The sequence below is a fragment of the Lontra canadensis genome, unplaced genomic scaffold (genome assembly GCF_010015895.1).
Source record: "Lontra canadensis isolate GAN:19392208 unplaced genomic scaffold, GSC_riverotter_1.0 scaffold51, whole genome shotgun sequence".
In the NCBI taxonomy this organism is placed as follows: Eukaryota; Metazoa; Chordata; class Mammalia; order Carnivora; family Mustelidae; genus Lontra; species Lontra canadensis.
Window position 1 is genome coordinate 13,571,432 of NW_022631045.1, and position 24,015 is coordinate 13,595,446.

Below are 24,015 nucleotides of genomic sequence, written 5' to 3' on the forward strand. Positions count from 1 at the left end.
TGAAAATAAAAGCCTAATCCAAAACCAATTCCATAATCCGCCGCACATCTACATATAGTCCTTGTGAGTTTATTTACTCTTTCTGGGAGGTATCTGCCCACATGATTCAAGGCAAAGTGACTATTCTGGTGAGAGGGGGGGTATTAAAGAGATAGGAATCAGTTTCAACCTTCAGTACACCAAACTGATAAATCTTACTGATTAGGGCAAATAATGAATCCATTGACAATGGGACACATATGGGAACATTAAGAAGAATGATCTTAATCTCAAGATTAAACTGTTGGAGAATATCCTTTGTCCAGCCTAAAGCCAACTGGTGATCTACAGGGCCTAAGAGGCATGATATTCCCCTGAAATATACTCCCTCCCTCCCCTTTGCTTACAATTCTATAGTATTTTACTAATTTAACTAATATGCCCAGTTTCTTAAACTTTAAAAAACCTTCAAGATGGGATATTAAGCCTGAGTTTCTCGAATGGTTTCAAATCTTGTGACTAGGTTTTGGATGAGGCAGGCTATAGAGTATGATGGCAGAGAGATTAAGGACAGAAAGAGGAGACTGAAGAAACTTTCTCTTCCCAACTCCCTCTAGGGTTCATCCCCAAAAATGTATTAAGGTGAAGGGTTTAGAGGATTATTACTTCATGAGCAATCTCTAAAATGGAAATAAGAACTTCCTGATAAGGAAAGCTGCTAAACATTGGGAAAGACTGAATCCCTTTCCTAAATATTCTCAAGTATGAACTTTTATCTGAATGACTTGTAATCCCTTCTATTAATCACAGAATCAAAATATACATAAAGACAATTTAAGACCAGTGTATTCTGGATTTTGTGTAGCTCTTGAATTTAGCAGTGACTCAGGTAATTACCTTAACAATTCCATCTATTAAATGATATCCTGCTTTAAAGGTATTTGTAGAGGTAAAAAAGGTTTAAAGAATTGCATATGAAAATACTATGTAACGTTACATTAAATGCCTTTTTTTCTTGACAGGATTTGTCTTCAGCATTGGGAGAGTTTCAAATCCCCTAAATTAAGAGATCTCAAGCATATTCTCCACTTTCATCTATGCTTTTCTTCATAAAAAGTTACAATTGCATTCTGCTATACCCTTGAAATTTTAAAAATGTTCTGCTAAAGTGTAAAAAGATAAGGGTATGTGATTTTCAAATATTATGAAACTAAAATTCCATCAATTTTACTATAATTTTATAAATTTATTTTGCCTTCTTTTAATCTAAATGTATTTTAACCTTCCTTTCTATTGGTTACCCCAAAAGCACTACAAGGCACAGCAGTGATCTATGAAAGGTGAATGAGTCTGGTCATAGGGTCACATCCTCAGTGAAGACACATGAGGTCATGTTGGACTGAGAGTGGACAGTGAACAGTGTTGGTTTTTCCTTATCCTGGGTAATTCAGGGGGAATGCACAATGAGCAAAGTCATCTGAAATGTTTGCTTTCTATTTAGCCTCTAAACAAAATGGAGAGTTTATATATAAGAATAGCAGAGGAGAACAAAGAGATCCTCTTTGAACCCCCAATTTGTTGTGGGACTTTTGTAAGCATGGCATCAAGCTGCTAAAGAGTAGACATTTCAGAGTATGTAATGTACCTCAAACTTACAACTCCCTAACTAACAGCTTCAACTTAGTGCCATCCATAATCCTAGTGAGAAAGGAAAAAGGTGTTGGGACTAAAGAAACCAATATTAAAGATGTCTGCTTTTAAACAGCTTTTAAAGTGTCTGCCTATTTGCCCCAGATACCATCACTTCTATTATCTAGGCAGAAATGGGAGTATGTTGGTGTGGCCAACAAAATCTAAGAACACAGAGTAAAAAGACAATGCAGGTTATGTAACAGGTAATTACAGTTAGCTTTAACAAATATGAACTTCAAGTGGTGTATTTTTCCAATGCTTAAAAAGCAAGGCCTTTAAAATTCCATTATCCTTAAGATGGTTTTAAATGATTACTTTAAATGTGATTATTTCCTAAACCACACAAGAGTAAAATAGAGCATTTATTGATGGAATAACAAAAGTGCTTTTCTTAAATATTCTTCAAAATACATTTGTACAACTTACAATAATATATCCAAAATAACTGTATATACAAAACATTACCTAGTTTTAATGTATGTGCTTTTTTCCCCAAAAATTACAAAGTAACTTCTTTTTTATTTTTTTGGCAAAGTTCAACCTTAACAGAGGTGACAATTTTAAAGGTTGGTTTAAGAAAATAGAACCTGAGGGAAATTGACACGCAAGAGTCAATGACAAGCAAGAGATTTGGAGGAATATTTTTAGTTTGTTAAATAAAAATGTGTTTTAGAGTGATATTTTTCACATTACAAAAATAAACCAAAATGAAGAAAAGGTCACTGTAAAATGATGGAAAAAGGATCTGTAGACTTGCTCTTAGTATTTCAAATAGCCAACAATGCATGTCAAAAAATGAATGCAAGATCACAACAGTCTTGTATTTACTTTGTATTTGGAGAAGATAGTGAAACAAGTGGCCACATTCTGTTTTCTTTTAATTGCTATTAATATGGTTGATCTGATTGGCTCTTCGATGAATTTCATCCAAGAAGTTCTCCAGTTGTTCTATTAGCATTCGTTTTTTAAACCTGTATAAAAAAAAATAAGTAATAGCACTCTCAATTTCTTTTTAATGGATATAGATCAGTATAATTTGTTTTGTTTTGTTTTTAAGACAGCAACTGTCTTGGGAAGATTTTTCAAAGGAAAATGAAAATGGAAAAAAACAACTTAATGATATATAAAATTCACTTGAAGATCAGCAAATTATTTTATCAGTGCAGAATTACAGTCTGTTCCTGAAACAAATAATCTAGGCCCAGGTATAATGGAAGCAAGTTATTTGTTCTACATCCAAAAAGAAAAACAAAAAACCCCTAACATTTACAAGGGTTATAAATATTCCAAAAAAATTTGGACTCCCAAAGCAATGACTCCCATAGCTTCTGATGCTCTTTAAAGTTGAATGTCTTGAAAGGAATGTGAAAAAAGTATGAGTATAACCCCCACAAAACCAAAGAAGAAATGAATAGTTGGATGGTAACATTAAAAAAACCCTTGGGTTCCACTATTAAATTTGAGAGCTAGCAAATCAAGGATAATTAGGTATCTGTGGCAACAGGATATAGCAAACATTTAACATTCAAGGGGCAATTTGAAATTTTTTTCACTAATACAGTAGATTAAAATTGCATTCACCCACATAAGTACTAATACTGCTGCCGCTCACTGTCCAATCTATACCCACTTCCTATTTGTAAATTCATATACATAGCTACCATAATATTTCCAATCTCCCTATAAGGGGGCAGAAGTAGAGGGCAAGCACCAGGAATATAGCTAGATCTATGATGAAGTTTGAGTTGATAAAATGTTACATAAAGAAAAGAATAGGTTAAATATTCAAAATAAATAACATGAAAAGTTATGGCCTTATCTTGAACCTTCAAAGTGGCCTATGCTCTAGCCACTCCAAAAAAAGAAAAAAAATTAACTGCTCTATCTAAACATACCTTTATGCGTACCATGGAAGAAACTGGGCAACCATTAAAGGGTGGGTATATTTAGAAGGCCAGATAACACTAAGTTTTCTTAAAATACTAAAGAAGTATTAAAAGAAAAATAAATGTTTTTTGTACTCCCTAAACTCACAACTACAATTTCCAGTTAATTGCACTTCATAGTTACAATTTATAATCTTGATCCACATTCTTTGTATTAAAGTACATAATCCTGGGCTACTGAAGCAATTAGAATAAGGCCCATTTGTCCAACTCTGCTCCCCTTAATTACACATTTTCCCATGTACAAATGAACTGCATCCAAATATTGCCTTTCAAGGTTCTTTCTTTCTTTTTTTTTTTTTTTTGAAGATTTTATTCATTTATTTGCCAGACAGAGATCGCAAGTAGGCAGAGAGAGAGAGGAGGAAGCAGGCTCCCTGCCGAGCAGAGAGCCCAATGTGGGGCTCGATCCCAGGACCCTGGGATCATGACCTGAGCCAAAAGCAGAGGCTTTAACCCACTGAGCCACCCAGGCGCCCCTCAAGGTTATTTCTAATCACTGATTAATATTAACTATAATCCAAATATACAAAGGAGAAAAATTAAAGGCTAAAAAATACAAAGACCCCAAAAAGTCAAGAGTAGGATAAATGAGAATTATACAAATATCTGTAATCTATAGGGAGAAAACGTCCAAAATTGGCAAAGAATTTTGTGGCTGTTTTTAGTTTATTGAACTTCTTTCAATAAACTAAAAAAGAAGAAGAACTTCTATACACATGGGTGTGTCATATATATGCATAATACCACAAGTACAGAATAGGTATTATTAAAATATTGACTGTAAGCTGGAAACTCATTTCATAATCATTTCAAAATGTGCAATAAATTCTTTACCTTGATGCTTCTTTAATGACATTTTGTAAAAATATTAGTCTTGTTTGTAAACTGCCTTGCACATGCTTCAGTAACGTGAAGATTCTTTCATATTCTTAAAATGAGAAGCAAAAAGAAAAATTTAAGTGGCTTTTCTACACACTCTTATTCAATATTTTTCTACTGCACTTTCTATATCAAGATATACTACATGAAACCAAGACATTCCACATAAAATTTTCACCACTAAGAATCATATGTGTGTGTGTGTATATATATATAATATATTTCCATCATATATCAGCAAAGACAAAATAACTTGTTAAGTTGTGTTCTTGGTAAAAGTTCCCATGAAGATATCAAACACAAAGCTTAGAAAAATAGGGGAAGAGCCTCCTGATAGTGCCACTGAAAAAGAAGCAAGGTGCCTCCACCCTTGTAATTCAAATTCTAAACTACAGTTCCATGGTAGGGAGGGGCAAAGGGAGGGGTGGGAGAAACAGGTAAAAGTGCTATTTCAGTTTCAAATTTTCAAAATTTCAAAAACTCTGCCAAGGACTATAAGCAAGGGTTATCTTACCCACTTCTGAACCACCCGTGGGTCACTGTTATCATCATAGCAGGTGATCTGTCAACATCTTTTGAATGAATGCCAATAATATTGAAATTTTATCCCACAAAGTTCTTTAGTATTCATGTAACAGACAGCTTTTATAACTTCTGTTTTGGTTTTTTTTTTTTTTTTGCTTAAACATATCCCTGGTCACTCTCATAGTTTAAACCTTAAAGGCAGTAGTAGATACTATGCCAGGAACTTCCCAGACCTAAAGTCATCTAATATTCACTCCATCTTTTTGGGTTTGCTGTTACATTTAACTGCAGCTGCTATGTAGAAAAATACTCAGGACTCCAGGTCCCTGTCATGGTAGGAACTGTGTGCAATTTATCTGTGTGTTCTTTAAGCTCTGCTCTCAGTCCCTCCTGCTTCCCATATCTACACCATAATACTTTGGATATAGCAAATATTTAGTGTTTGTAGGTTGAATAAAGAACCAAATCTTTTATATATCTATATCTATATATCTATATCTCATACGTTGTTCGTCACTGATCTAGAATCAATCTATGTTTTTTAGTTAATCTGACTCTTCTCTGAGCACAAACAGAAATCAAATATGAGGTTTGCCTCTAATTATACATACTTCTTCCTGGCTTTCGGATCTCTTTCATTATTTGTGCTTTTAGTTCAGTGTTGACCTCTTCATGGCTTCTACAATGCATCAATTTCTTTCCTTTGTTGAGTGAAGATGCTGGTATATTCTCTTCAGGACACTGTTCTTTATCTCTTGGTTCCTCGTGATTTTCTAAAAATCCACCAACAGTGAGGTCATTAGTTCCTAAATGGTCATGACCAAGAGCCTCTGTATGATTGGTTGGTCGTTCCAGTAAATTGGCTGGAGAAGAAGGTGAAAATTCAGCATCCATAGCATTTGGTGTAATATCTGATGAAAGTTGGTCTGCAACATGATTTTCAACCACATCATCTATTGTCGAATCATTAGTGGCCTCTGAAACTAAAAAAAAGATAAGAAAAAAAAATGATGTGAGCCAAAGAACACAGTACAAAAATGCTACAAATAATATTATAGCAAATCACAACTAATCTCCTTGATGGATGCAAATTAACAAATACTACATGTTCTTAATAAGCTCTGCTAAAGAGATGGCAGAATTCAACATGAAACATTTATACTAGTTACAAATTCTGTATAACTTTTGCCCTTAGGAAAAAAAAATAAAAGACAATTTCAAGCCAACTTTTAGTTCTCTGCTTTATTCTATGGCGATTTTACTGAACAAGTAGATTTCTAATGCTTTAGAGAAATATAAAGAGAGCCTTAGCTCATTCCAACAGACCTCTGCCTTATACACATACTATTATTCAGAGGCAAAAGTAAACACAGGAAGTCCAAACCGATCAATACTCTGCAGGGAACACACCACCAAACAGATCACTTTACAGTATACTCTCTTCTTATAACCACCCATCCAGTCTTTGTTACTCAAGCAACATAGAAGAGCCTGGTGCCCACAACAGCGCATCAGATTACTTACTAGACTTAAAAAAAAAAAAGCTTGCAAACTCTGCTCCCCCCTCCAGAAAGCTGCTGAATTAGAAGTTCTCTGACTACTCACCAAACTTCAGGACACTAGCTAAAGTCACCTCTACTTCCCTCATTTACTGTCCAAAAGGTAAACTCATTCCCACAAAAATCCCTTAAGACTTCTGACTCCCTCTCTAAATCCCCTCCCATGATTTGCATATTTTCCTGAATATTCTCTACAACTCCAGCTTTAACTGAAACCCAGCTCTCTGGCCAAGACACTGAAATTTTCAGACCTGAAATAGAAATTACTTTCTCTCAAACACTCTCCACAGACTTAAAATAAGGATGTGGAGTCACCTACTCCTTCACCTTCTAGTGCCACTTCAAGATCCTTTCTCCATGCACTCTTAGAACACTCTGGCTCTTTCGAGGCTCAACTATGCCACTCTGCTCATCCTCTCTCTTCTTATCAGTAGCCTCATTGACCTCCAAGGCACACCTCTGTGGTCAACTTGGTTCAGGCTTCCTTCTATCCCCCTGTCCCTTGGGCATTCTCCTAGGTCATTACTACACAAAGTATGGTCTAAGACAAGCAGTATTAGCACCAGAGAGTTTACTAGAAATGCTCATCTTGAGCCCCACTCTAAACAAGGAATTAGAATCTGCAGTTTAACTAGATCCCCCTAGTGATTCAATTACACACTAAAGTTTGGGAAGTACTGTAATATATGACTTCAGTGTCTACGCAGATCACCTGCCAAGAACATGGCCTCTCAATTCTTTAATTTCTCATCTCGTTTGCCTCACAAATCAAACACAAATCCATGGATAGAGGAGTATAAGCCATCTCTTAGCAGGACTCCTGCTGTTTTTCTACAACTCAACCAGACTCTTACTCCAACAACTCCTCCACTTTCTCCCTCCTATTCATCAGATCCTACCTTCTAAATGACTTTTTCTTATCTATTCAACTTATACCCCATAATGTATTACTTTTTATCAGCATCCTAAATTCTCTCATTCTGTTGTCCTCCCATGATACCTGCCAGGCAAAACTCCAAACCTGATGACTCTATCTGCTTGCCCTAGACTTGCATTTGGAATGATGAGCACCACTGGAGAAATACGATCCAGCTCTGCAGTGATCACCATACCCAGCCAAGTGTCCCTGGATTTAGCACTACCTAGCAGTCTTATTTCTCCCTCTCTCACAAAAGACCATTCTAACCTTCTCCACTCTCTTAACATCTCTGACTTTCCCAATCTCTCCTCTCCTCTCCATAGTATATGTCACCTTCAACTTCACAGAGGAAAGAAAAGGAGAGCCATGAAGTAGGAACTTCTCTACTTCCCACTTGTGCCCACACTCATCTGCTTCAGTGGAAGCAACATTCTTTCATCTGGGCTTTGGACCATTCCCTTCTGCCTTCCCAATGATTTTGTGCTGATTATGCTTTCTCTCGTCTTCTTTTTCAACCACTACCTCCTGGTTCCATCATACCAGCATTTAAAAACAAGCTCAACTCTGTCATCTTTAAGACAAAGCAAAGTCACCATTTTTAACCCCATGACTTCTTCCAGCTATCATTCTTTTCCCATCTCCCCCATGCTGCATTTTAAACTTCGTTTTTTTGCAACTATATATACATACAATTTTTTTTTACATTATGTTAGTCACCATACAGTACATCATTAGTTTTTGATGTAGTGTTCCATGATTCATTATTTGCATGACACCCAGTGCTCATTACAACACCTGCCCTCCTTAATACTCATCACCAGGCTAACCCATCCCCCAATTCCTCTCCCCTCTGAAACCCTCAGATTGTTTCCTGGAGTCTCTAGTTTCTCATGGTTCGTCTCTTCCTCTGATTCCCTCCCTTCACTTTCCCCTTCCTTCTCCTAATGTCATATAATGTCACGGATCTAGAATCAAGATGGTTTCATCTGATTCATCTCAGATGTGGAATATAAGGAACATATGGGTGAAACCATGTGAGAACTCTTTCTTTGTTTGACTTATTTCACTTAGCATAATCCCCTCCAGTTCCACGCATGTTGAGGCACATGGTGGGTATTCATCCTTTCTGATGGCTGAGTAATATTCCATTGTATATATGAACCATATCTTCTTTATCCATTCATCTGTTGAAGGGCATCTGGCTCCTTTCACAGTTTGACTATTGTGGACATTGCTGCTATGAACACTGGGGTGCATGTTCCCCTTCTTTTCACTACATCTATATCTTTGGGGTAAAATACCCAGTTGTGCTATTGCTGGGTCATAGGGTAGCTCTATTTCTCAACTTTTTGAGGAACCTCCATACTGTCTTCCAGAGTGGCTGCACCAACTTGCATTCCCACCAACAGTGTTAAGAAGATTCCCTTTCTCTGCATCCTCACCAACATTTGTTGTTTCCTGTCTTAATTTTTGCCATGCTAACTGGTGGTATCTCAATGTGGTTTTGATTTGCATTTCCCTGATGGCTAATGATGAACATTTTTTCATGTGTCTGTTAGCCATTTGTATGTCTTCTTTGGGAAGTGTCTGTTCGTATCTTCTGCCCATTTGTTGACTCAATTGTTTTTTGGATGTTGAGTTTGAGAATTCTTGATAGATCTTGGATACCAGTCCTTTATTTGTAATGTCATTTGCAAATATCTTCTCCCATTCTGTGGGTTGCCTCTTAGTTTTGCTGACTGTTTCCTTTGCTGTGCAGAAGATTTTTATCTTGATAAAGTCCCAAAAGTTCATTTTTGCTTTTGTTTCCCTTGCCCTTGGAGACATGACATAAAAGAAGTTGCTGTGGCCGATGCCAAAGACGTTACTGCCTTTATTCTCCTCTAGGATTTTGATAGATTCCTCCCTCACATTTAGATGTTTCATCCATTTAGAGTTTATCTTTGTATATGGTGTTAAGAGAATGGTCAAGTTTCCTTCTTCTATATATAGCTGTCCAATTTTCCCCACAGCTAAACTTCTTAAATGGGTTGTCTTACATTCATTGTCTCCATTTTCTCATCTTTCACTCCTCAAACCACTTTGTCAGTGTTTTGTCCTCTTTATTTCATCAGAATTGCTCGTGCTAAGGTGGCCAAAGGCCATCAGAACCTTTCTAATCCTCTGGACCAATCCATGTAAGTATCTGAGACTGCTAACCACTCAATTCTCTTTCCCTTTAGCTCTCATGATGCCAAATTCTTCTCATCTCCTTATTTCTTGGATTCTTCCCTCTTAATCTCCTTTTTTGAACCTTATTTCTCTCAACTTTGGCACTTTCAAAGTTCTGCTCTAGGCTGCTGCTTCTCATTGTTTCCCTTGCTGTGATTTAATTCACTCCAAGGAGGTTAAGACTGCCTCCTGCACCTCTCTCTTTTTCCCTGTCTCTTCTTCTGAGGTCTAAACTAAAATACCCATCTTCTACCTAAGGATCTCCACATGGCTATTTAGTGGGTGCCTCTAAACTCACTCATCCTCTCTCCTTCCACTCCACTCTTTCATCCTTATCTACCCAGCATCTCTCAACTCCTCTCTTGCCCTGGCTCTAATATGCGGTCCATCATCACGAAGTCTTTACTGATACATCCAAGTATTTCTCAAATACATGTTCTTCTTGAAACTCCACTGCCAAGTCATTAGCTCTTCCCTGGGTTTCCTAACTAGTTTCTGTGCATCCATAATAATTATTTAACAACATCAATTATCCTATCAATGTCCCTAATCTAATTACCTTGCACATTTTCTATTTGTAGGGAAACTTCGATTTTATTTGTTTCAGGGTCCAAATCAGGCCCTGTACATTATAATTAGTTTATATGTCTTCTAACTACCATTTAATCTGTAAGATCCTTCTGTAACCTCTCTTTTTGCTATGCACTTTTTCTGGAAACATACAGACCCCATATTCTTGGTCCTGTAGTTTTCCACAATCCGGATTATGCTAATTATATCCCTGTTTTGTCATTTGTTTCTCTATCCTTTGTATTTCCTATAAACTGGTAGTTAGATCTACAAGCTTGATCAGATTAATAAGGTTCAGTGTCTTTCTCCTTTTTTTTTTTTTTGGTAAGAGTACTTCAAAAGTAGTACTGTATAATTCCATCAGGAGGTATAGAATATTTGGTTTCTCTCCAGTTAAGATGTTATAAACTACAAATGATCACTACCAATAATTAATGCAATCATTAATTCACTAATGGTTCCCCTAAATCCACTCTTGTTCTTCCCTAACAATATTTCACACAGTACAGTTGGCCTGGTCTTTATAAAATTCTAATCAGATCAGGTCACTAGCTCTTCAAAACCTTTCAAAGATTCTCATTGTCCTTAAAGTCTACAATCTTTACAATGGCCTCCAGGGCCCTCCATGCTCTGGCCTCAGCCTATCTTTAATTTCTTACCTTATCTCATTCCCAATACCTTTGCTATACTAAGATGCTTTCAGTTCCCTTAATCCCTTCTCTTTAGTGTATACATTTGCACATATTCTTCTTACACTACTGTAGCATATAGTAGCACGTAGCAAAACTGCTTAGCACTACTACCAAATGCACAGCTTTTGCAAAACAATTCCCATTCACCCTTCAAATGTTGGCTTAAACCTAACTTCCTCAGTAAAGGGTCTTGACCCCACAAACTAAGATGAATCCTTTTACCACATGCTTCCAAAACATACCTGACTTCCCTTTTATAACATGCATCACACTTCTAATGAAACATTCAATGACTGTCTTTCCTTACTCATTATCAATGAAGGCAGAGATCACTACTGTCTCATTCACTGCTATACCTCAATGCCTAGCACTGTTTACAATAATATATATATATATATATGTGTGTGTGTATATATATATATACACACACACACATATATATATATATATATACACATATATATATATATAAAATAACTAGTGGCTGAATTAACCTGAAACTGAAAACCATCTTTCTGTGGGTATTGATAATCTCCCTTTAATACTGTTATTCTGAAATACTTCAGACTTGTAAATGATATTTAGATCATGCTAGCTATAATCAAGCATAATAAATATACGAAATATCCAACAACTGTTCTTTAAAAAGACATAAAATGATTACATGCTAATTTAGAAGAAACAAAGAAACAAGTATCTTTTCTAGACACTCAATATTTTCCATAATTAAAAAATCCCTTCCCCACGAAGAGACAAAAAGCAGCACTAATGTTTTTTGTAAAAACTCTTACTTTTATGAAGAGGAAGGGGTTTAATAAGATCTGGCTGTGCTTGAGTCATAAGTACAGGTGGTCCTTTTCCTCCAATATGATTATTCACAACTGGATTCTGTTGTCTGCCTCTTAGTAGTGGAGACATACAGCGACGTCTTTTAGGGATCCCTTGCATATTTGGTTCTCCAGGTCGTTTATGTTTATTTTGAGGTCCAGCCACAAATTCATCTGCTTCATCTATCATCATACCCTATAACAAAAAAGAATATAATTTCCCTCAGTTTACATACAGTCTTTAAATGGTATAACTAATTCCAATCCCCATTAGAGCAACTATAATTATGTTGATATTTATTAGTCTACCAAGAAAAGTAGCTTACTTTAGTTAAATTAAGAACTGTTAAATCCACAAATGAATTATACAGTGGAACACTTTAAGTTTACCTTTTTATCTAGCTTAAAGGGGTTGCCAAATGTATGCAACCTTCGAGGCTGATCAGGATCAAGTTCTCTTAGTGGAGAAGGTACTTGCTTGAGGTATTCCTGGTAATTCCCCATTTGTGCTATAGGAACACTGTGCACTTGATCTTTTCAAATAGAAGAGAGCAACAAAGAAAGTTAGCCTCACTAAAACAACACTGTTTTAATTATCAAATAATATCCTCTTACATATGAATGCTACCTAGTATTATTCTAGGAAGTCTTCCCTTACCATATATGTTAAATTAGTGTGTTGTCACTACAAATATTGTGACAAAAATGAAGTCTTTTTAAAATTTTTAAAATAAAATTTAAAAGAATTGATTTTATCTTCTAAACAAAGCAAAAACACTGCAGTTAACTTGAGTGCGCAAAATAAGCAATACGTGTTAACATTGCCATGAAAAGGAATTCTTCACTATTCCAATTAAGAATTTAAATATAGGAAAATTTACAAAGAAGATGTATCACACATAACCTTTTTATATAAAGCTATAGTTGGAATGCTTACATCAGAGATGGCCAAGAGTTAAATTCTCATCTGACTTGATTTGTAGTACATGCCATGGAAACAGCTAAAGGAACAGGATGTGTACGGACCAACTGAGTCAAACCACCAGATACCAGTGTATCACAAGAAAATGATTTTGTGTGTGTGTTAATGCATGAACAAAAAGTCTTTAAAGAGAAACTAAGCTGCTAACAAAGGTTGTCACCTCCAGGAGAAAGAATTTGGGACAACAGTGATGATAGAAAAAAATGTCGAGAATCAGAGATGACTTAGTACTTATTTCATTTGTTTGAATTTACAAAGAAAATATAATACTACTATAGTAATTCTTTAAAAGCTAGATTAATATACCATGTTTTTTCAACATAAAGAAAGAAATTCACAAAAGAAATACCATTATTTAAAACCATGATCTAACCTTCATCCTGTCCTTTAAGAAATCTGCGGGTGCTCTTCAAAAGATTAGATCTCATTCTTGTTAAGTGATCCAAAAGATTCCGCCTTGGTATGTCATACGCATTTCTAAATGTCTGCGGTTTCAAATCCTATTGAAAAACAAAGACAAATTTATTTTTATTTTTAAATATAAATTAAAAGAGACTAAAGTCTCTAGCCTGCAGTATAGGTTTGGAAATAAGATATACAAGTCTCATTAGTTTTAAAAATATAATAAAGAATTATGATGCAATCTTAATGTATTATTTTAGGAACCAGAAGATCAAAACTGGTAGTTAAGTTCAATCAAATAAATTCACATCTTTCAAGATTTTGCTATATATTCTGGCTAAGGGAAGTAAATATAAAACGAATTTCCAAGAAACATAGCTTTGATGTATAATTCACATACAATAAATTAACCCATTTTAGGTATACAGTTTGACAAGTGTCAGTAAATTTACAATTGTGAAACCATCACCACAATCCAGTTAAGAACACTTCCATCACCCCAGAAATGTTGTTCGTGTCCATTTGTTGTCAATCAATTTTCCTATCCCCAGGCATCCACTGATCTGCTTCCTGTCACCCTACATTGCACTTTATAAATGCATTTGCTGTATCAAATCTTTTCTATCTGGCTTTTTTCACTAAGGATGATGCTTTGAGATTCATCTATGGTTATTAATGTATAAGTAGTCTGTTCTTTTTTACTGCAGAGTAGTAGTCCATTCTGTGGATATAGTCTATCTTTATCCATTTTCCCATGGATGAACAGTTTTCAGTTTTTGGTGATTATGAATAATGCTGTTATGAACATTTGCATACAAAGCCTTTCTATGGACAAATATCTTCACTTCTTTCATGTAGATAGACACCTTTGAGTAGAACTGCTGGTTATATATCAAATATAGCCATTCTAGTGGGTGGGAAGTGGGATCTCATTATAGTTTTAATTTGCATTTCCCTAATGGCCATTAAGGTACAGCAACTTTTTACGTGCGTTTAAATTCATGTATCTTATTTGGTGAAGTATCTTCTCAAAGATTTTGCCCACTTTTTATTAGATGTTTATTTTTTTATCACTAAGTTGTAGTTCTTTACATATTGTGCTACAAATACTTTGTTCTATATATACTCTTCTCCCAGGCTGTAGCTTGCCAGTTCATTTTACAAAGTTTCTTTTGTAGACAAAAATTTAAATTTTAATGAACTTTATCAAGTTTTTTTGTGTGCTTTTTGTGCCGTATTTGAGAAATCTTCAATGACTCCTGACCCAATGTCATAAAGATTTTCTCCTGTTTTCTTCTAGAAGTTTATAGTTTTAGTTCTTACATTTCAGACCATAAGCACCTCCAAGTAATGTGAGATAATGGTAAAATTTATTATTTTGAATATGGGTATCCAACTGTTCCAGCACTATTTCTGAAGAGATTATCTTCTTACCCACTGAATTGTTTTGGCACCTCTGTTAAAAATTGACTACATGTGTGAGTGTCTACTTCTAGACTCTCTTCTAGTCTACTGATCTATATGTTTACCCATATACCAACAATACAACATGCTGATGATTACTACAACTTTACAGTAAGTTTCAAAATTAGACTGTACAAGTATTCTAAATTCATTATTTTGCAAAACTGTTTTAAGCTATTCTAGGAGCTTTAAAATCTCCATATAAATTTTAGATCAGCTTATCTCTTTCTACCAAAAAGGCCACTGGAATGAAGATCTTTTTAATAATGAATATTCATAAAGCATTTTAGGACCATGCTATGTACCAAACTTCAGCGAACTGTAAGACTAGCTAAGTAACTTCAGGCAACCTTTCAGCCTCTGTTTTCTTTCTTGCCTTTTTTTTTTTTTTTTGCTTCAGTAATCTTTATACTCCAAATGGGGCATGCTCTACCAACTGAGTGAGCCAGGCACCCCATTTGTTTTCTCATCTATAAAATGAATGGGTTGGTTTACTATTCATCCATCCTATTCATCCATGCAGCATGCACAATGTCTTAATTCTAAAACTCTATGATTCAATAATAGTATTAATGATCATTATTCTTCAGAGGTACAAGTTTGGTCAAACTAAGTTATCAATTAATGGAAAATCTGATTTATTTAACAATACCATAGAATATAACTAGAGCAGTGCTAAAAATTCACATAACTATTACCTTATTGAGCAAAGCAACTTGGAAGCCAGTGTATTCTTTCATGTTAAGGTCTAGCAGTCTGTGAGGAACATCCTCTGAAATCCCCTGGAGCAACTGTTGAAAATCTTTCCTATAAGCCATTGATAAGCCATGTGATCGGCTTCGGACTTTAATTCCAGTTTCCTGTACTACTTTTTTGCCTACAGATCCGATGACTCGATCAGATTCTATTTTGGCCTAAAATAAAAATAGTAAGATTTAGTTTTGACATAATCTAAATTAGTAAATTAAATACTAATAGTTTTGGTCTTCTATAAATTAAGTATTTATGTCATTAAAAAGTATGTATGTAATTATAAACCCAAGTAGCATAGATCATGTCAAGTTCTTAGTAAACTAAAGAGAGTTTAAATAAAAATGTCTTACAGTTTTAAATCATTACAATTATAACCTTTTGGAGAAGGGCAAACAAAAACAACTTCAATTTATTTTTATGTACTAGTACCCACTACATTTAAACCATGAAATGTAAGTGAACCCTAAATAAAAATGTGGATTTCCAATTCAGAGATCATATAAAATCAGAAAAAATAACTCATCAGTATTTATTCAAAGACAGTATTATTAGCACATAACTAAATGTTCATAGGTATAACAAAAATGATGTAGCTTTTCACTGGAAAGCAAGTAGCAATATTTTGACTCTATCCAACCTACATCTCCATGAGCAGTTAAAGTACAGGTGGTAGAAGTACTAGAAAAATAATGTACTTTATATGGTCTTAATATCTTGGCAGTCTAACTGTATACTGCTTGACTACCAGAATATCTATTAATGTGATTTATATTCAAAATGACTATAAAATACAGTGTTTTTTACAAATATTTCAAAAGAAACTTCCATTTTTGAAAGAAAAAGAACTATAGGTTTTAAAACATAAAGCAAAAGAAACTGATTTTTGTCTAAGAAAAACAACTTTCTAACACAAATTTCTCAAAAGAAAACATGAATTTTCAGTGGTAGAAAATCTAGGACCACAATAATAAAGCCATTTCCATAAATTAGGAATTATTATTTCAAATTAACCTTCCAAAACACAGCACACCATGTACTTGAGACTGAATTATGTTAATATATGATACATGTAGCTTTAAAACATAATATATTAATACAACCTAATTCCATTAGGACCACCTGTTAAGCATCTTAGCCAAAACCATTCAAAATACTTAATGGCTCTACTTCTTAACATTACCTGTTGACTCAATTTTTTGAGGTATGAAATGACACTGTAACTAAGTCCATATTCCATACTGTCTGCTATTAGGTTAGGTGCTCCCATCATTCTAACAGCTTTCTTCAAAGGCTATAGGAAAAGAGAAAACATCACTCAATCCTAAACTTGTCAAAAAGGTTAAGACTACATGTATTGTCAGTTTTGAAGATTTCTTCAAAAAAAATTCTTTTTTTCAATAAGAGAGTAACATATTCATATTTATATTTCAGTAAAATGTTTGCCAGTGGTACAAAAGGTAGCTTGAAATACTTAAAAAGGATTAGAGGCTATATTTTAACAAAACCTGGGACAGGAAAGGTAAAGTCCTATACTCCTTAGTATCACTGGAGATACTAAGTTTGGAAGAAATGGGCAGGAGACTCATCACAGAGGGAGAGTTGGTAGAAAGTAAGACATGAAAAGGACACAAGAAAAATGGAAGATTTCTACCTTGGGTAACTGTGTGGGTTATGGCTCAACCATTCACTAGCTCTGTGACCCCAGACCAGGTTATAAAGCCTCTCTGGGTCTAAAGTTTCTCATTTGAAAAGGACAATAGTATCTACTTCATAGGGTTGTCATGGGATTAAATGAATTAATACATGTAAAGCAACATACAGAAGCATCTGGTACACAGCAGGTATTCAGTAAGTGTTAATCTTTATTAGCTGAACTGAAAAAATAGAAACAAGCTCTGAAGGAAAAAACAGTCTAATATTTACTGTGGATATGGTATAGTAAAATAATTTTCAACTGTAAGGACAGCCTACCACTTTTGCTAAGAAAAATGTCACTAGCAGGACAGTCTAGTATGTGTGAGTGGGATACAGTCAGAAAAGGATGATAGCCAGGTCACTTGGGTGGCTCAGTCGTTAAACATCTCTCTTCGGCTCAGGTCATGATCCCAGGGTCCTAGGATAGAGCCCTGCATCAGGCTGCCTGCTTAGCGGGAAAGCTGCTTCTCCCTCTCCCACTACCCCCTGCTTGTGGTCCCTCTTTCACTATGTCTCTCTTTGTCAAATAAATAAATAAACATTTTTTTAATAAAAAAAGTAATCTTTTTATGTTAAAATTTTTTTAAAATTTTTTTAATTAAAAAGAAGAAAAAGAAAAGGATGAGAGCCATTCACTGACATCAGAAAGTTTATAAGCACTGGTGTCAAACTGCAATCAAATCCCAGCTCTGATATTTAAAATCCATGTAGCTTTGCCTAAATCCTGCAGGTTGCTATGAAACGTAAATGAGTCAACATATGTAAGAGTTCATATTCCGTGTTCCTTCCTTTTCACTCTTACATGGCAGGCACTATGTGCTAGACACACAACTTATCTCTTACAACTCTAAAATATGATTTTCAAAGCTCAAGAAATTAATGCTTTTAGAAGAGACCATTTAGAAAGATTAGTTATTGTCAAATGCTATAGTATTCCTGCATTAAAAGTAAAAATAATGGCTAAAAGTGCTTTTAATAGTGGCCTCCTTAAGAAGTTACTTTTCATACAATAGATAATGCATTTAATAATATATACATTATTGGTCTTACCTACTATGATACATGAGGTGTTAAGTACAGGTGACCTCTGAACCACATGAGGGCTAGAAGTGCCGACCCCACACAATCGAACATCCGTGTACAACTTTTGATTCCCCCAAAACTTAACGACTAATAGCCTGCTATTGACTGGAAGCCTAGTAACACCATTAATTTTTGTATGTAATATGTATTATATATATACTATATTCTCACAATAACCTAGGTTTTTCTTGATAATTTTTTTTTTTAGTATTTATAGGCTATATGGTCCATCTGTGACTTTTCCAAATTGCAAAAAATCTCAAAAAAAATCTCCCTTTATATCTATCGGAAAAAATTCACATATAAGTGAACCCATGCACTTCAAACCTGTGTTGTTCAAGGGTCAACTGTAATCACAAAGTTATGGTTCTAAAAATGTATGATTCTCTGAAAATAGATACTTATCTACCTAAAAACACGTTTCTGAAGACGTAGGGAATAAAGCAACAAAAATTATTCTGTACCCTTAAAGAAAAATAATTATAAAACTGCAACTTAATAAGGGAGTACAACAATTGGAGCTATTCTAAAAGCCAAGCTGCCTGGGATTAAATTCTAGTCTCCCACACATTAGCTATGTAGCCTTGGACAAATTATTTAATCCGTTAGTACCTTAGTTTCCTCATCTGTGAAACAGAAATGATGATTTCTACCTCATAGGGTTACTATATAAATTAAATGAGGTTAATAGAACATTGTATCAAAAACTAATGAGGTTAATAAATGTAAAATGCTTAGCATAATATCAGGCCTAATGTATGCATTATATATACGTTATCATGATCATTACTGTCATCATCATGCAAATCACTGAAACCTTTCTTTTCCATTACATCTGCTTTGGTCATTGACATTGGTCAATGTTCACAACATTTGTATATTCTGTACATTCTATAATAGCAACAAATAAGTTTTAATACCTACAGTAAACCATAACCATAATGTAAAATTTTATAACAAGTTCTATTTTTAACAATAACATTCTTACCCCAAGATAGTAGGGAGGCATTGTCTTCAAATAACTTTCAAATGACTGTCTCCATTTCAATGTTGGTTTTGCTTTATGTACTTTAAACAAGTCATCTATAAATGTATAATGTGAACAAACTATCATCATCAATTGTTTTCGCACATGAAACTCAAGTCAAATACATTTCATTTTTAGAGTCCCCTTTTTTATTTGTAAGACAGTAACATCAGACATCAAGTTTTTAACAAAATTAAAAGGGGCACAATTTTTAGTTCTGCCATTTTGAGTAGTAATACCATTTTTTTGAGTGTTTTAAATTTTTTATTTTTTATAAACATATAATTTATTTTATACCCCAGGGGTACAGGTCTGTGAATCACCAGGTTTACACACTTCACAGCACTCACCATAGCACATACCTTCCCCAGTGTCCAAAACCCCACCCCCCTCTCTCAAGCCCCCTCCCCGCAGCAACCCTCAGTTTGTTTTGTGAGATTAAGAGTCACTTATGGAGTAATACCATTTTAAACATAAAAAGATGCCAGTTGGGTGGCTCAGTAGGTTAAAGCCTCTGCCTTCAGCTCAGGTCATGATCCCAGGGTCCCGGGATCAAGCCCCACATCAGGCTCTCTGCTCAGCAGCGAGCCTGCTTCCCCCCTCTCACTCTGCCTACCTCTCTGCCTACTTGGGATCTCTCTCTCTCAAATAAATAAATAAAATCTTTAAAAAAAAAAAATAGATACCAATCATGTGTTTCATGTAACAGTATTTCATGTAACAATAAAGGCAGAATCAGAAAATACACAAGAAAATCTATACACTATCTACATTTAGACACAAAATAGATTTGAGGACAGAAGCAAAGTATGCACAATATTTTCTATAAAATATACCTAATATTTTGACTACAACTTAAACCTGATATGGTTCCATGGAGGGAAATTAGTCTTCTCCAATAGTACTGCTCAAAAATTATAGCCAGAGGATCCCCAGAAACTAACTTTAGGCTTTTATTACAATGTTTTAGAATAAATTCATTCATTTAGAAAAATATTTGCCAAATGAAAATTAAAGTACAGGTAAATTCTTAGAAAGAAAATACACTCAGATTTATAAATATATGCTTCTACAAAATGTCTTCTTCACCAAATACAAAGCCTATGTATTACCAATTCTAACCATGTAAGAAATTAACTTGCAGAAAACTTAGAATATTTAAAATTTAAAACACAGTATCTTCAACAATTTATAGAACCAAAGGTGTTTTGACAATGACTTTCAATTTACCACAGACATACACAGGTTGCTTTAAAACCACCTTGGATAGTAGGTTCAATATTTCAGAGTTAAAAACAGTTCCATTAATTTTCACAAGACATGAGAACTTACAAAGGGATGTTCCCAAACTCGGTTTTGAGGAAAATTTGTATGTATGCTGAGCCACAGAAAACAGAACAAGAATACTTACCTAAAAGAGGAAGAAGGACTGGGTAATTGTAAGGCATCACAAATAAGTTGACACAGTTCAGTGCTGTACTGGCTTTCAAGTAACCAAAGGGATGACCAAGTTCACTATATTTTGCACTATTGCTCACATATACCTGTTAAAAGGAGTGGTAAAGACAACATATTTAATGACCTTTACAAAATGTTTTATAAATCACTGATTCAATTTAACTTTTTAAAAGAACATTCAACTTTTAAGTCACTATAGTTTTCTGGCTCACCTGCCAACATGTTTGAGGAGATTTCCTTTCCAAGATAAATTGAGTCAGTGGTGAAGGTTCCAACTCGTATTTGTCAAAAGGCAATTTGTCAATAACCATCGGTTCACAGTCCGTACAGGAAAACTTCACTACCGGGTGAGACGTGCGAGGTGGCTGGAGGGGAAAGTCTTATTGTTACTATTCACACAAAATGCAAGAAACAAACTAATTTTCAGTATTCCTCACTATCAGAATTTACTCATTTCCTCGATTTTGCTAGTTAAAGAGTTTAATTTACTACTGAAAGCACTATTAAAGTTGAAAGAAAATACTTAAAATGTAATGCTGAAATTTTACATTCACAAGAAAAAGCCAAAGCATTTTTAAAATATACACAGAATAAAAATCTTTTTAGATCTTAAAATTTATCAGAAAAGTGCAAAATTTTGGAATTAAGTAAGTAATCATTAATTGTTACATCTAAGAAATAACTAATACAGAAACCTTCCTAAGTTCTCAGTTGTGGCAATTTAATTTCTTGTAATGGAGTAGTAACTTCCAAACTGATTACATACCTTATTTAGTAAAAGTTTTTGAATATACAATATATTAGGACATATATACATTTATTTATAAATTATTTGTAAGTTAATTTATAGGTATATAATAAAATATATAACAAAATAATATTAAAAATAGGAGAAAAAGATAAACATAAATAGAAATTCTAATTTCTAATGTTTTCCTTTGGTTATTCCTGTGGTACATACACAATACTTTGGACAACCTGATCTAAAGATACAAAAAACACAGTAACGTAAGGGGGAGAAAAAAGGCATGTTAATCTATTCCCAGCTCTCCCCTCCCAATAGCCTCCCCTTCCTAAAAATCTCACTAATTGAAGACTGATGAAGGAAATAAGAGCTATGAAGAAATAATTTGAAATTTTGCTGCTATAAAAGGCTCTTATTACTTCATTACTACCTATACCCTAGTGGCTCTCAAATCCAGTGTTGAGACCAAATCTCCCTCACTTCTTTTATGTTTCATCTGTCCACTAGATAGAACCAGAATCTACTATAAATCCCTCCAACACGTTATTATGCAATTCATTATTTCTCCCCCAAACTACAAAACCTGTTTTAAAAACCTAAGTGTTGGGGCACCTGGGGTGCCTCTGTTAAGCATCTGCCTTCGGCTCAGGTCATGATCTCAAGAGTCCTGGAATGGGGCCCCGCATCAGGCCCTCTGCTCAGGGAGTCTGCTTTTCTCTCTGCCCTTCACCCTGCTCGTGCACGCTCACTCGCGCGCACTCCCTCGCTCTCGCTCTCTCAAATAAATAAATAAAATCTTTAAAAATAAAAACAACCTATGTGTTATCCTTAATATCTCCTCCTTATCCTCATTATTTAACTGTCACAAAGAGCCAGATAAAATCCCACAAATTCTAAGCTAGTAGGCAGAACACATAAACTTGGCAGGTGCTCAGTATTTAGTTACTGCCTTCTGTCAATAAATTCTCATCTCTAAAAATTTCTATCTTCTATTTCTTAGTACTCTAATTTATGCCTTCATCATTTCTCAGATTAGACTAGTACAACTGCTTATTTTTAATTAACCTCTCTAATTAGCTCCCTCCAATCAATTCCATAGCCACAAAATATAAATATGATCATGTAATTTCCCTATCTAAAATTATTTGGTAAAAGTAGCAACGAATCACCTAAAAATAGGACCCAGACTCTTTTCTTTAAATATATACAAAGATCCTTGATGATCTGATCCCTATCTCTTTCAACCACCACACCATGTATACCCTGTGCTCCAGCCATGCCTAACCACTTACAGTTATCCAAGTAGATCAGCATCTTTTCATGCCCCTGGTTTCGCGTTATCCCTGGCTGCTCTATCATTTTCTCCCTTGCATATTACAAACAAACAAAGTTTTAAAGTCTGAACTGGCAAGTAAGACATCTAAGAGATTTCCTCCCTGGCACCCTTTCTTGCCCTGTACTCCAAATACATACAAGCAGTTAGGCACCACCTCCTCTGGGCTCTGCTCCATGCACCTAGTACAGTCAGCACACTGTTCTGTATTATGTTTACTAGTCTGATCTTCCTGTGGAATGGTTAAGATTTCAGAAGGGAAGCACCATGTTTTACTCCATATTGTGCTCCTTCATTTCATATGTACCTGACACCTATCTTATTGAAACAGTCCATGAAACTCAATTTTATTTTTGAATGAAAATACTGAGATCCAAGGGGGAAAATGTGTACTAGCAGGAGAGGATGTCTTCTAGAACTTGGCAAAGAAAATTTTGCATTTATGACTTCATTTAATCCCCCAAACAATCTCATGAGATAGCGGTTATTTCCATTTAACTGATGGGAAATTGAGTGGAGAAGATAGCTGACCAAAACACAGCTAATAACTGGTGGAGCCATGATCTAATAAATTCAGAACCAGTCTCTTAACAAATCACATTTAATTTCAGTATCAATACATGTTATTTGAATACTATTATTTATAAAAACTTCATTTCCCCTCTAATATCCTTCAGTTAACTTTGCCAGTTCTTTCCAATATTGTCTCTTTCTTATGATTCTCTCTTCAATCATCTTAATTCATTCTCTTAAAATCTCTTACATGAATCCTAGCAATAGCCGTCTAGATAACCTGCTTACCATCCAACTCATCTCCTAATTCTGCTGCAGATGAAAACAACCGGATTAAATTTCCTAAAGCAGCACTCTTTTAGAAACATCTTCACCTATTCTGTGAACCCCACTGAAGTGAGAAAAGCTCAAATCCCCTAACCTTGCATTTAAAGTCATGAGCCAATTGGTTTATGTAATACTCTCAATGTCCCACACACATGTTATGATCCACCTATACTCAGCTATTTCTCATTCCTCTAAATACACTTTACTCTTTTTGACTTCCATACTTGTTTTTTTAGGATTTTATTTATTTACTTGACAGAGAAAGAGAGAGAGAGCACAAGCAGGGAAAGCAGCAGGTAGAGGAAGAAGCAGGTTTCTCACTAAGCAGGAAGCCCAGTGCGGGGCTCGATGCCAGGATCCCAAGACCACCACCCAAGCCAAAAGCTGACATCTAACTGACTAAGCCACCCAGAAGCCCTCATATTCTTACC

General features: G+C 34.9%; 1 protein-coding gene across 2 annotated transcripts in view; it reads right to left on the bottom strand.

The window, feature by feature from the left end:
• Nucleotides 1–2,018: 2,018 nt before the first annotated feature.
• The window catches only part of INTS6 (integrator complex subunit 6), an 87,801-nt gene continuing 65,804 nt past the window's right edge, over nt 2,019–24,015 (bottom strand). For both annotated transcript variants that reach the window (XM_032874113.1, XM_032874115.1), the window contains exons 8-18: nt 20,879–21,031; nt 20,620–20,752; nt 19,170–19,264; nt 16,584–16,694; nt 15,349–15,564; nt 13,158–13,284; nt 12,193–12,335; nt 11,767–11,998; nt 5,636–6,007; nt 4,455–4,548; nt 2,019–2,642 (exon numbers count right to left, since the gene is read on the bottom strand). In XM_032874113.1, coding sequence (XP_032730004.1) covers nt 2,549–2,642; nt 4,455–4,548; nt 5,636–6,007; nt 11,767–11,998; nt 12,193–12,335; nt 13,158–13,284; nt 15,349–15,564; nt 16,584–16,694; nt 19,170–19,264; nt 20,620–20,752; nt 20,879–21,031 — 1,770 coding nt within the window. In that variant the 3' untranslated portion in view covers nt 2,019–2,548. The remainder of the gene's footprint in view (nt 2,643–4,454; nt 4,549–5,635; nt 6,008–11,766; nt 11,999–12,192; nt 12,336–13,157; nt 13,285–15,348; nt 15,565–16,583; nt 16,695–19,169; nt 19,265–20,619; nt 20,753–20,878; nt 21,032–24,015) is intronic.